This window comes from Pseudomyrmex gracilis, unplaced genomic scaffold, assembly GCF_002006095.1.
Source record: "Pseudomyrmex gracilis isolate BER0280 unplaced genomic scaffold, ASM200609v1 scaffold_1121, whole genome shotgun sequence".
Classification (NCBI taxonomy): Eukaryota; Metazoa; Arthropoda; class Insecta; order Hymenoptera; family Formicidae; genus Pseudomyrmex; species Pseudomyrmex gracilis.
Window position 1 is genome coordinate 1 of NW_018021705.1, and position 14,566 is coordinate 14,566.

At 36.1% G+C, this 14,566-nt stretch overlaps 1 protein-coding gene across 1 annotated transcript; it reads left to right on the forward strand.

Annotated features, from left to right (window-relative positions):
* The first annotated feature begins 10,163 nt into the window (after positions 1 to 10,163).
* LOC109861887 lies at positions 10,164 to 10,610 on the forward strand. Its single transcript, XM_020441727.1, has one exon. The coding sequence runs from the start codon at positions 10,164 to 10,166 to the stop codon at positions 10,608 to 10,610; it is 447 nt and encodes a 148-aa protein (XP_020297316.1).
* The last annotated feature ends 3,956 nt before the right edge of the window (positions 10,611 to 14,566 follow it).

Consider the following 14,566-nt stretch of genomic DNA (forward strand, 5'->3'; position numbering starts at 1 on the left):
CTCTTCAGTGTACAAAGATAAATATAAATATAAATAGAAGTAATCACGTCATATCACAAAAGTTCGCAAGAAGATGGAAATTGAAAAGAAAAGATGATAGATCTTACATTAGAAGTCCATGGTAGGTTGTATAATGTTTGACTTCCTGAAAAGGTCATGTAGAGAGAGAGAGAGGAGTAAATAGTCGCACACAATATACAAGTTAAAGTAAAAACGTTTTGAAACTTACATATCCAAAGTCAAGATCTAACGATGAACAGAGAGTAAAAGCAACAACTTATATAACAGACTCCCCACCAACTAACAGTAAAGTCAAAGTAAAACGGTTACGTTAAATTTAAATTTTGGAAGATTTTATTGAGTCAAGTAAGTTAAAATAAGAATGGTGAAGTAAATTCGTGTCGTTAATTAGATTTAAACCAAGTGTCTGTTCCTTAATATGTATAGTCTCAGAAATTAGTCTTTTAAAAACATTACGTTCATAGTCTAAAATTTGAGTATTGTCCCAATCGAAAATATGATTAAAATCAAGTCTATGTTTTGAAATTACAGACAGCTGTGAGGAGGTTTTATTAATGTCATTTTTGTGTTCTTTTAATCGTGTTTTTAGTTGCCTTTTGGTCTGTCCAACGTAAGATGCACAACAATTCATACAAGAAATTTTATAAATAATGTTGTTTTTCGAGTCATGTTTTGTAGAGTTTTTGTGTACTTTGATAATTACATTTAGTCTGTTAAGACATTTGTAGCCTATGATAACCTCTTCTTTGTTAAAAACATTACTGATACATTCTGAGATATTATTAATATACGGTAAAACAATCAAGTTTCTGTCAACTGGAGTGTGAGAGCTTGTATTAAAAGAGTTGTTGAGTTTTTTAAAGATGAGTTTTTTAATTCTAGTATTAATGTTGTTAAAAATGTAATCAAGAGGATATTTTGTTAAGTAAAACTTCAATAATAAAAGTAATATTTTTAGTATGGAAATCAGGATGTGACAACAAGATAGCTTTATCAATTAAACTAAAAACAGTGCCTTTTTTGTGGCATAAAGGATGGTGAGAGAGAAATGACAAAAATTCCAGAGAAAGTCTTTGTGAAACTAATCTATTTTTAATTTTCGGTCCACAATATGGATAGTTAAATCTAAAAAGTTTATGCAATGGTTATCTTCCAATTCGACTGTAAATTTTATTCTGTCATGGTATGTATTAAACAGCGATACAATCTTATTAATACTATGAGTTGGAGCTGCTAAAACGATGTCATCTACATAACGAAAATAGAACGGAATTGAATTAAAGTTATATAAGACTTTATTCTCGATATCCTGCATAACAATATCAGCTATTAAAGGAGATAATGGAGAGCCCATAGGGGTTTAAGGTGTGTCTGTAGATGACATCGTCAAACGTAAAAAATGAGGAAGAAAGAATAAAAGTAATTGCATTTAAAAATTCGTCCAACGGGATATTCGTATTTTTTGAGATGTAAGACCATCTGTTTTTTAGACCATTGATAGCCAAATCAGTGGGAACATTAGTAAACAAAGAGACGACATCCAATGAACATAAAACTTCGTCATTAGCAAGGTTAAAATTAGAAAGGTGTTCATACAGTTTAAAACTATTAACGATATTACTTCTAGCTAAAGGGAGACTCTTCAAAATAATTTCGTGTAAAAAAGAAGCGAAAGAGTATAAAGGGCTGTTGATGAAAGAAACAATAATCCTCAATGGTGTGTCTTTTTTATGGATTTTTGGTAGGCCATAAGCCTTAGGCAAAAGAGCGTCACTAGATCTTAGACAATAAAGTGTCTTATTATCTATGTAGCCTCGTGTCAACCAACGTTTTAAAATCTCAGAGAGATTAGATTCAATTTTTTTAACAGGATTTTGTTTCACAATACTATGAGTATTTTTATCGTTTAAGAGAGTCCTCATTTTAGTAATGTAATCGTTTTTATTCATAGTTACAGTAATATTGCCTTTATCAGCTCGCGTAAAAATTATTTCAGTATGTCGTCTCATATATGAAATACTCGATTTATAAATAGATAACATTTTTTTATCATCGTTAGAAATATTAAATGTTTTGTAAAAAACACTTTGTAGTTTCGGAATTACACAATTTCTGATTTTTGCTTTTAATTTGATATCATAGTTTTTAATGTTAGATTCTGTGTCCTTTATGAATTCGTGAATGAAAAATTTTTTAGATTTAACTATCCATATTGTGGACCGAAAATTAAAAATAGATTGGTTTCACAAAAAGACTTTCTCTGGAATTTTTGTCATTTTTCTCTCACCATCCTTTATGCCACAAAAAAGGCACTGTTTTTAGTTTAATTGATAAAGCTATCTTGTTGTCACATCCTGATTTCCATACTAAAAATTTTATTTTTATCATTGAAGTTTTACTTAACAATGGTTATTCTCTTGATTTCATTTTTAACAACATTAATACTAGAATTAAAAAATTCATTTTTAAGAAACTCAACAACTCTTTTAATACAAGCTCTCACACTCCAGTTCACAGGAACTTGATTGTTTTACCGTATATTAATAATATCTCAGAATAATATCTCAGAATGAAAATTACAATAATACATAGATGGAGTTCTCACACATTTGATTCGAATCGGCAGTCTGTTACAAACTACACGCCGAACAACACTTGTATTATCAAAGATCCAATATTTTATTTACTGACCACTTAATGTGAATTACTTTCGGCAATATTCTTAAACTTGGTACGTAATAATTAAATCAAAATCTGTATATACATTGTAATTATACTTTTGTAATCCAAATTAATTGTAAATTTATAGATTGATAAGGACTTAAAAAATAAAAAGTCGAAACGTCTCTCATAATAGAATTTGTCTACTTCATTTCTGCACAACATCCGGCACTAGCTCAATATCGCCCTATTGAATTATTATTTATTTGGAACATTATTTATAAAATTTCTTGTATGAATTGTTGTGCATCTTACGTTGGACAGACCAAAAGGCAACTAAAAACACGATTAAAAGAACACAAAAATGACATTAATAAAACCTCCTCACAGCTGTCTGTAATTTCAAAACATAGACTTGATTTTAATCATATTTTCGATTGGGACAATACTCAAATTTTAGACTATGAACGTAATGTTTTTAAAAGACTAATTTCTGAGACTATACATATTAAGGAACAGACACTTGGTTTAAATCTAATTAACGACACGAATTTACTTCACCATTCTTATTTTAACTTACTTGACTCAATAAAATCTTCCAAAATTTAAATTTAACGTAACCGTTTTACTTTGACTTTACTGTTAGTTGGTGGGGAGTCTGTTATATAAGTTGTTGCTTTTACTCTCTGTTCATCGTTAGATCTTGACTTTGGATATGTAAGTTTCAAAACGTTTTTACTTTAACTTGTATATTGTGTGCGACTATTTACTCCTCTCTCTCTCTCTACATGACCTTTTCAGGAAGTCAAACATTATACAACCTACCATGGACTTCTAATGTAAGATCTATCATCTTTTCTTTTCAATTTCCATCTTCTTGCGAACTTTTGTGATATGACGTGATTACTTCTATTTATATTTATATTTATCTTTGTACACTGAAGAGGGCTCAAGTAGGGCCAAAACGTTTGTCATTTGTTAAATGTTCAATTTTATTTGAATTTTATTTGCGTTTTATTTGCATTNTGTCTCTAAATAAATTTTTAAGATCCATTAAAAGTTCGAAAAATACCTTGTTATATATTTTTCTATTTCTATACTTATTGTTAATATTGCGAGCAAATTTTATAATTTAATATATCTTATGTTTTAGTTTTCGACTTCTAAACAGTATACTGTTATAAGTATACTGTTATACGGCTATAAGGTTTATAAGGGTACTAACCTAACCTAACCTTATAAACAAAAGAAGTTTCTAATAATTAAATACTTGTTTTCCACCATTGTATCGATATCTGAAGTACATATTTTGATTTTATCACACATTATCGCACACGTGTAGACGGTGAGAGGGTGAAGAGGATGGGGCAAAGCTTCTCCTTCAACTATTTGTGTGTGATAATGTATGATACAAACAAAACTGTTTAGTTGGCAAATTGACTTGGTATCGAAAACGAGGATTTATTGTAAATTTATTCAATATCTAAGACAAACTATTTAACATTACACAATCTTTTTAAGAATTCGCCAATTAAAGTTGTAAGCGTGTGGGGAAAGGAGGCTGTGTCCCCCCCCCGCAGAGAGAAGGGCTCCACCCCTTCCCCTGCTCCTTCTTTAAAGAAAAATAGGAAACGACTTCCGATTACATGTCGCTTCATGTCAATAGTATACAGGATATCTCAAAATTGGTGTAACATCTCTCGTAGACAGATAGAAACAGTAAAACTGAGTCAAAAAGTCCTATACCAGTTTGCTAGATTCGCAATAGTTACCGAGATCTTAATTAACAAAGATCAGCGAATAAGCGTGCATCGGGCTATCCTACGCGCGTAAGATAACCCGATGCTTATGTGCGGATCTTTGTTAATTAAGATTTCGGTAACTATTGCGAATCTAGCAAAATGGTATAGGACTTATCGACTCAGTTTTACTCCTTCTACCTGTCTACAAGATATGTTACACCAATTCTGAGACACTCTGTATACGTGGGTTTTAGCGACACTTAATCAGGAATTGTTTCCTATTTTTCCTCGAAGGTGAAGCAAAGGGAGGGGCAGAGCCCCTCTACACGTGTCATACAAAGAACATATTAACTTGAGAAATCGATACAATGTTGGAAAACTAGTATTCAATTATGAAACTTCTTTTGTTTATAACTCGAAAACTAAAGCCGAGTGGCGGTAATATGTATAGGAAAAAGTTGTTCAAAATAACGTCCTTAACAGCATATTTCAAGCTCATTGAAATCGGTGAGAAAATCCGCTTTTTAAATAATTACCCAATATTTTTGACATGAATAAATAAGTAATAAATAGTAAGAATAAATAAATAAATAAATATAATTAAAAAATATATAAATATGAATTATTTTTTGCGAGTTTCTCCAAAATAAAGCAAAAACGAGTAAAAATCAATCAATCGCTCGTGAAATAGTCAAAAATATTTAAACTAAAGGCCGATACGAGCATTAAAATACAGGTTGGTCGTGTATAATAAGTTGTCTTTATTCAATAAATATAGACGTTTCGGTCACACAATTTTGGACCTTCTTCAGGAATTACCAGCGCAATTTCTTTGAAAAACTGGATATCCACAAATCACTTAATTTTCATACTGAAGAAGGTCCAAAATTGTGTGACCGAAACGTCTATATTTATTGAATAAAGACAACTTATTATACACGACCAACCTGTATTTTAATGCTCGTATCGGCCTTTAGTTTAAATATTTTTGACTATTTCACGAGCGATTGATTGATTTTTTCACGCTGGCTGCAATGAAGCGTTCTACGGATTTCAGGATTAACTCTTTCTTTCACTTCATCACCATCTATTTTGGAATTACCAGCGCAATTTCTTTGAAAAACTGGATATCCACAAATCACTTAATTTTCATACTGAAGAAGGTCCAAAATTGTGTGACCGAAACGTCTATATTTATTGAATAAAGACAACTTATTATACACGACCAACCTGTATTTTAATGCTCGTATCGGCCTTTAGTTTAAATAAAAACGAGTAAATTTCTAAAAGACTTCTCTTTTTAGTTCAATTCTCTACACGTTCTCGAAGTATTGACATTTAATTTAGGGACACCCTGTATATATTAACAATTAAAGAAACATTTAACAATTCTTTAACAATTAAAAAAATATTAAATTAAAGAAACTAAGGACTCTGAAGTCTAAACTAAGAAAATATGAATAACAAAACTGCAAAAACGGCTCTTATGACCTTATTCATATTTTCTTAGTTTTCACCCTGTATATATATTTTAAAAATATATATACATATATATATTCGCACAAACACCTGGCTCCTGTATCTTACATTGTATTTATACAAAAAAAACATCATAATATTTTCTAGTTTTCGGAGATGAAATAAAATATTTAGTTTTGAGGTAAAATCAATCGGTAAGATAAAAATAAACGTAAACCAATAAACTTCTATCTCGTAAAGCTCGACTATCTCTAAATTACAAAATCCTATCTTGTTGCAAAAACAAGTCGCTTCTCTCAGGTCAGTTCTCCTTTCAGAAGTTCAGCCGGAAAAAATATACAGAACGTTCCTAATGCTTACTCAATAAAAAAAAAAAAAAAACAGACCTATGTTCGTCGCATATAAAAAAATATATCATTATTATTGTATTTTTCAAGAAAAATGTTAAAAGGTCAATTTGCTATATTTATTTTATGTCGCATATACATATTTTTTTACTATAAAAATTTAGTTTAGCTTTTGCACTTAAAAATGTACCATTTTTGCTCTTTAATTGTTTTTACACGGCGTTCTTATATATGTTGGCAATTTCAATGCTGTTTTTTCGAGCGGATCCGTTGCAAAGTTTTATTCGCGCGTGATAATCAGGACATTAGCACTTATCTTACTCTCTCGTTGTCGCATGGAGGTGCGCACAGCGTTTACGTTTGAATCACGTCGTTCATCTCTCAAATCAAAGGCTTCCGCTGAAGTAATCGAGACAAAGGGATATCTCGGTGGGAAATGCGTTTAGGATTTGTGAGCAAACGCAAGCAGAGGATAGGGTCGCAATATACTAATGTTCTTCATGACCTTTTCCGGTGGCCGGAAGACGGGTGCGTTTCACACAAGCACGTATGTTTGTCGCGCACTCACGTCATTGCGCTTATCTGTCGTGTGACTCATAACAAAACTAGAGAAGTCGTCAAACTCAACTGATCTACGTTCGCTCCATACCATCTCTCTTATGAGTTCTGCTCGCAATTGTTATGATATTACAACAAGCCAGCTTTTAAATAAATAAAATTGTTCGAAAAAAAGAACAAGCGATTTTCCACTGTACGTCCAAAACTGTATCATAGTAAAGTGAAGATTAAATACAGAGCTGTTATAACTTATATAAATACCTGTCTATATCGTTAAAAAGTTTATAAAAGCGTATTACTAAAAATTATATTCACTTGACTACTTTTTACGCTTGGCGATAGAATAACCGTGCTGTTGAGAACTTGCTCGCGCCGTTCAATATGTGCGATAAGTCGACGTCAGAATATTCGATCAATAGCGCTGTCGATAACATATAAGATTTAAACACCTACAGAGAGCAGGGCATTCGAGTAACAGCCGTATAACCAATCGCATATCTTTAATCGCGAAGTCTTTTTTCGTTGTATTATTAACTGTGAAGAATTAAAGTTTATTGTTTGTAAGATTCAGAATTCGATTCATTTTATCAAGCCCGTACATGGTCCTTCAAGCCGGATTGTTTTACCGGAGAGTTCAATTGTGCGTGAATTCGGTGATATTGTGCCGGGATTTGGAAGTTGTGTTCGTGGCAAGGCAAACGATCAAGGTGCTAAACAAGCAACATGAATGACGACTGCAATGGCATACGGAAAAGGAGACGATATGCTAAAGCTAAGCAAACGAATATTCGTAGATTTGCGGAAAACGTGCTCAATAAACGAGTAGCTACTGATGTGGAGACGCTCACTATATATGCAAACAAGTTGAAAAAGAACTATCAGGAGTTCGAAGAATTACAATTGTTGAGTGCCGTTAAGGAAGATGAACTCCTTGCGGAGGATCAGCAAGAGGAGGATGAGTTCAATGGTCGATATATTGAGCTCAAGGTATTTTTGAAGAAGACTATTGCGAAGACGGAACCGACGGCGATCACAGCAACGACTGCAAGTGCTAGCGACTCGATTGCGCGTGCGCTCGAACAACAAACCGAATTAATTAGAACATTAAGTGCTACGAGCACGCCACGCGTCTCTCTTGTTGAAACCAAGGTCAAATTATCGATATTACATTGCCGAGTTTTTCGGGTAAACTGCAGAACTGGAAACAGTTTTCCGATGCCTTCACGACCTTGATTCACAACAGTAAGTTATCAGCGGTCAAAAAATATCTATTTGGCTGGTGCGTTGTCAAGAAGCGCCGCAAGGGTCATAGAATCTGTAGAGATATCAGCAACAAATTACAAATTGGCATAAACGCTGTTGAAGGGCCATTACGAAAACGAGAAGACATTAAAACGACGACAATGTCTATTTGAGGCCCTCAAGGTTGAAAGAGAGTCAGCCGTTGCAATTCAGGATTTAATCGATCACTTTCGCAAGCATTTGCGAATTGTGAAATCGGGAGACTCTGCTGTCGAGCCGTGGTGAGATTTTTTGGTGCTCTACATGATGGAAGAAAGGTTGGACCGGATTACTCGTCGTCATTGGGAGGAGAGCATGGAGAGTAAACAAAGCGTTACGGTAAACTCATTATGTGATTGGGCAAATCAAGAAACCAGGAACATTCAGATTTCAAGGGAAGCGGATCTAAGGTCGGAAGGACTGATTATAGTGACAACATGAGAACATTGAAGGACAGGCCAGGAAATACATCGGTCAGTCTAGCTACGCTGCAGGACGTTGCTACGTGTGCAAGGGAGCTCACTTCATATATTCATGTGAAAAATTTTTGCGTCTTTCAATACCGGAGCGAGTTGAATTACTAAAGCGACTGAAACTTTGTTACAATTGTTTAAAAATCGATCGAATTATTTTGTTGGTACATGTAAAGCGAGTTCTTGCAGAGTGTGTTTGGAAATACACAACACTTTGTGTCATGCGGAAAAAAGGGATTTATGCGTCGAGGTTCTCGCGGTTTCCAAGGCAAAATCCGTTGCGGAAGAAATTGTTCGAAATATCTTTTTTTTTCTTTCGGGTATTTAACGTGCCTTTCAGCCACCTGCACGGTTTTGTTGGCTATATGACACACATTATCTTCTCTGATTTTTTTGTTACTCTATGCTCTCGTTTTTTTCCCGAGAGGAGAGGGGATGTGCAGTGGGGACTACAACCACGCGATACACGGCCGTCTTTCACAGTGGGCGTGCCTATCTGTGTCGGGTTCGTGCTCAAGGTGTTGTGACTCAGATCGCCTTGTGGGAGGGGAATTAATTCGGGAATACACCCGAATTAATTATTGGAGGCCCGATTACGTTCGCCGATCAACCAATAAACTTGGTTGAAAGGGACCGGCCCGGAAAAAATCCTTAGATGGTAAGCAGATTCGAACTCGGGACCTCCAGGTTCGCAGCCCCTGCACTCAGGCCGCGAGACCACTTGGCCGGTCTTCTGTTCGGAATATCGATTTGAGCGTCAATCTGTCTGTACATCATATTTCCGGACGCACGCGTTTTGGTCAAACTCTAATGTCAACAGCATTAATAAATGTTAAAAATTCTAGCAAATTTAGTCAACCTATCCGTGTATTACTCGATAGTGTCAGCAAAGCAAATTTTATAACCAGCACAGCTTGCGCCAAATTGAATATTAAACCAAGGAAGATCCAGGACAGTGTTCACAATTTTGGCTTCCTTACAGCATGCTAAAGCGGTAGAAGGGATGCGCCCAACAGCAGCGAGTTTATGCAATTAGAACTCGTTACTATTGTGCGCATCCCTTTCACTGCTTTAGCATGCTGTAAGGAAGCCAAAACTGTGAACACTAACCCAGGAAAAGATTACTGGAATAAATAATTTAGCATGCACAATAACTCGAGGTTGTCGCATTACAATAAAGTCGCGAGTAACGGATTATCGGTTGTCCGCGTCTTGTTTTGTTGTGCCGCAAATCACCCGAGATCTGCCTTCTATCGCTATTAATGCGAGAGATTTTGCGATAACAGATACTGTTAAATTAGCCAATCCAAAATATTTTCACTTGAGTCAAATCGATATGTTGCTCGACGTGAGTTTTTCTTGAGTCTACTAGAGCCTACAAAGAGCTTGGAATTGACATGCCAACGTTACATAATACAAAATTCGATTGAATTATTTCTGATCCAGTCCCGATTCAAAGCATTACCCCACACAAATCAAATCTCGTAGTTTGCCTGAGAACGCAATCTTCATTAAACGAGTCTATGGCAAGATTCTGAGAAATTGAGGAATGTTTGAATCGCGAAACAGTGTTGTTAAGTGAGGAACAAGCATGTGAAAACATGTTTACAAGAACTCACGTGCGAGATGTTGACGGAAGATTTATCGTTCGGTTGCCCTTTCGCGATAATAAGAATAAGCTCGGTGAATCTCAGATAACGGCTGAGAAACGATTGTTATATTTAGAGCAACAATTTAGAAGCAATGAGTTATTTAAAAAATTGTACATGAAGTTTATGCGCGAATATATCAATTTAAATCATGTGACAGTTGTCCCAATAACAACAACAAATTACGCTGTTTATTTACTTCACCATGGAGTATGGCGAGATTCGGCCGTTAGCACGAGGCTTCGAGTTGTGTTCGATGCTTCGTGCAAGACTAGTTCTGGTTTGTCATTGAACGATACAGAGATGGTCGGTGCCACATTGCAGGATCCAATAATTAATATTATATTACAATTTCGAATACATTCTGTGGTAATAACCGCCGATTTGCAAAAGATGTAGACAGATTCTCGTTCATGATTGCGACCGAGATCAGCAAATTCTATGGCGTTTATTGTCAGACGAGCCAATACGAGATTATAGGTTGAATACTGTCACGTACGGACAATCATATGCACTTTTTTAGCTGTAAAAAGCATGCAACAATTAGCAAGTAAAGCTGAAAATCACTATTCACACGCATCGCGAACGGTTTTAAGAGATTTATATGTAGACGATATTTTAACGGGAGTAGACAATATTATGGAAGCGAAGCAATTGATAAACGAGTTACTAAAATTATTACAGTTAGGTCAATTCGAGTTGCATAAATGGCGATCAAATTATACCGAGAAGTTGTTCGGGTTATAGATAACAGCGACAGAAGTGATTTTCAGACTATAACTGACAAGCGAGATATTAGGAAAACCTTAGGTCTTCAATGAGTGCTTAAATCAGATACCTTTCAGTTTGATTCGGCCGCTGTGCCTGATGCGCGAACAAAGCGACATGTGCTGTCGTCTATTTCAAAATTATTTGATCCTTTGGGATTGGCAAGTCTAATGGTAGTTAAAGCTAAGTTAATTATGCAACGCGCATGGCAGTTGAATCTCGAATGGAATTGGACGACTTGCCTGTAGATATGTAGATGTAGATATGGTCGGATTATGCGCGAGACTTGACGGCATTTTGTGCGATGCGGATACCCAAGCAAGTAATAGGATGTTCGGACCCATTGTACATTAACTTACATGCATTTTGCGATGCTTCTGATCAAGCCTACGGTGCCTGTATATATGTTCAAGCAATAAACAGGAAAAATCAGGTTGTTTCGAGATTACTGTGCGCCAAGTGCGTCGCGTGTAGCTCCGATCAAGAAACCAACGATTCCGCGACTCGAGTTGTGTGGAGCGATGATATTAGTTAACCTAGTGCAGTTGATCCTTGAATCATCACCTATTAAGATTCACCGCATTTATGCATGGAGCAATTCAACGATTGTTCTCGCTTGGATAGCCGGTGATGTGGGTCAACAAAAACCGTTTGTCTCGCATAGAGTCAGCAAAATACAATCAATTTTACTGGCTAATCATTGGAGACACGTTGCAAAGAGAGAAAAACCCGTTGACTTGATTTCGCGAGAAACCAGCTTCAATGATTTGCGCGCGGATTCATTGCAGTGGTCAGGTTCACCTTGGCTTTCGAATATCAATTCACAACTGCAATGTCAGCCTCAATTTTTTGAGCTTTCGCATCAAGAGTTAGAGATTGTACGATCTGAACAAAAGAAAGAAACTCGAGTTCTAATAAATCGCGTCTGGTTCCGTAATAAAAGAAATATTGTCAAAATTTTCGTCATTGACGATGGTTGAAAGAATAATAGCTTGGTGTCATCGATTTATTTTGAATTCAAGACGCAAATTTTCGAATCGTATCTATGAAACCTTGCCAATACGGGAGTTAGACACAGCACATGTAAAATTAATCAAACATTGTCAAAGAGAATTCTTTACAAAAGAGTTACATGAACTGTCCAGCGGCGATCGTCTGAAACCGAGCAGTGCTCTCGCGGGTATGACTCCGTTTGTTGACAGCAGCGGAATCCTCAGGATGGGCGGCAGGTTGCAGAAATCCGCGTTGAATTATAATAAGAAGCATCCTATTTTATTGCTTGCTAAGAGTCGACTTACCATGTTGTTTTTGAAAAAGAGCATCAAAGAATGCTGCATGCGGATCCACAAGCTTTACTCTTCTCGATTCGTGAGAGATATTGGCCGTTGAACGGTCGCAATATAGCTCGCAAGATAATTTGCAAGTGCATAACATGTTTTAGAAACAATCCTAAACCATTGAATCAGATTATGGGAATGTTACTCTCAGATAGAGTAGCTTGCCATCGGGTGTTCGCCATCGTCGGAATCGATTACGCGGGTCCGATTACCACGCTAGTGAGCAAGGACTGAGAACAAAGAACGAACAAATATATTTATGTCTTGCGCTATTTATGTCTTGCGACAAAAGCTGTTCATTTGGAAGCAGTCAGCGATTTGACTGCAGATGCATTTCTGAGTGCATTGCGTCGGTTTGTAGGAAGACGCGGTCATCCACAGAAAATATACAGCAATAATGCTACTAATTTTGTAGGTGCAAACAATGAACTCAATAAATTATACGAGGCCGTTAGGGGCGCGTTTTCAAAGTTAGTAAATAAGTATTGCACGGCTAAGAATATTCAGTGGAATTTTATTCCTCTTCATGCTCCTCATATGAATGACTTATGGTGGAAGCAGGAATAAAATCGTGCAAGTATCATTTAAAGAAAATCGTTGGAGAAACTCAGCTTACGTTTGAAGAGCTTAGCACTGTTCTGATTCAGATTGAAGCGTATCTAAATTCTAGACCTCTGCGTCTATTACCGTCAAGTCCAAATGATTTACAGCCACTCACCCCCGCGCAGTTTTTAATTGGCCAGCCGTTAACAAACTTGCCAGATATCAATCTGATTGATACTCCCATTAATAGATTAAGTAGGTGCCACCTAATCAACTAATTGCCACCTAATTAAGTAGGTGGCAATTAGTTTTTAGAAGCAATGGAATGTAGTGTTTGGAATGAGTATTTGACGTCATTGCAAAGCAAATGTAAATGGACAACACAGCAAAAGAAACTTAGCAATCGACGATATAGTTTTAATTGTTAACGAGAACACCCCGCCTTTGAGACAGAAACTCGGTAGAGTAATTGCTCTTCATCCGGGTGTCGATGACAAGGCCCGAGTTGTAAGCGTCAAGCTGGACACCAGTATTACTAAGCGACCGATTACAAAATTGTGTAAGATGCCCCTCGACGACTAAAATTAAGCAATTGGGGAATCAATTAATCGGCAATTAATTGATGGGCGAGATGTTGAGGACTTGCTCGCGCCGTTCGATATGTGCGATAAATCGACGCCAGAATATTCGATCAATAGCGCTGTCGATAATATATAAGATGTAAACACCTACAGAGAGCAGGACTTTCAAGCAACAGCCGTATAACCGATCGCATATCTCTAACCGCGAAGTCTTTTTTCGTTGTATTATTAACTGTAAAGAATTAAAGTTTATTGTTTGTAAAGTTCAGAATCGATTCATTTTATCAAGCCCGTACATGTGCAGTTTTCGTTCGTGGAGAGATGAAAAAAATCTACCGACACAATATACAATTATTTTTCTTTTTATTCTTATCTCCATATTTTATTCTCACCAAGTGTCATTGTACATCCCCTAATAGCCACCTGTCTGCGTTTTTGCTGTTATGTTGCCGAAAACAAAACGCTTGAGTTTTCAGCAAATTTAGAACAAGGTGAGTCAGGCATTTGTCTTTAGTTTGACATGACACAATTCAACATGTGTTGCCGACAATTTGTTGTGTGTTTGCTGTCAACGGTTTATCACTAACATAAAGAGCAATATGACAACAAGTTGCCAACAACACGTGCTGAGTCATAAATTTTAGCAAAAATGCAACATGTTAAAACAGACAATATATATATTTAATGGTAATCAATTGTGTGGGAGGAGAATTAATTCAAAATTTCACTCGAATTAATCTTTGGAGGCCTGATTCAGTTTGCCGATTAACTGATTAACTCGATGAAAAGTACTAGGCCCGGAGAAAATCCTAAAAGTGATTGTGGGATTTGAGCTCGAGATCTCCATATTCGCAGCCCATGCAAAATTCACTCAGTCCGCGAGACCACTTGTCCCTTACTAAAGTGTAATTATTTTTATCTACTTATTCTTAAGCTATTCTACACGTTTCAGTAATTATTTAAATTATTATTTTATTAAAAATGTCGACGCAGCGGTCGACTTTTTCTTTGTGTCCAATGCGTCGCAAGTAGTACGTGGGCACGTATGGCGCGTCAAAACAAACCCCCTCCACCTGGCCCCCCCACCACTTCTGGCGCCATTGCCCCACCACGGTGGATTTCCCCC

What these genes read in the sequence shown, in the direction of transcription:
- LOC109861887 (XM_020441727.1), top strand. Translation starts at nt 10,164, where the DNA reads ATGTTTACAAGAACTCACGTGCGAGATGTTGACGGAAGATTTATCGTT.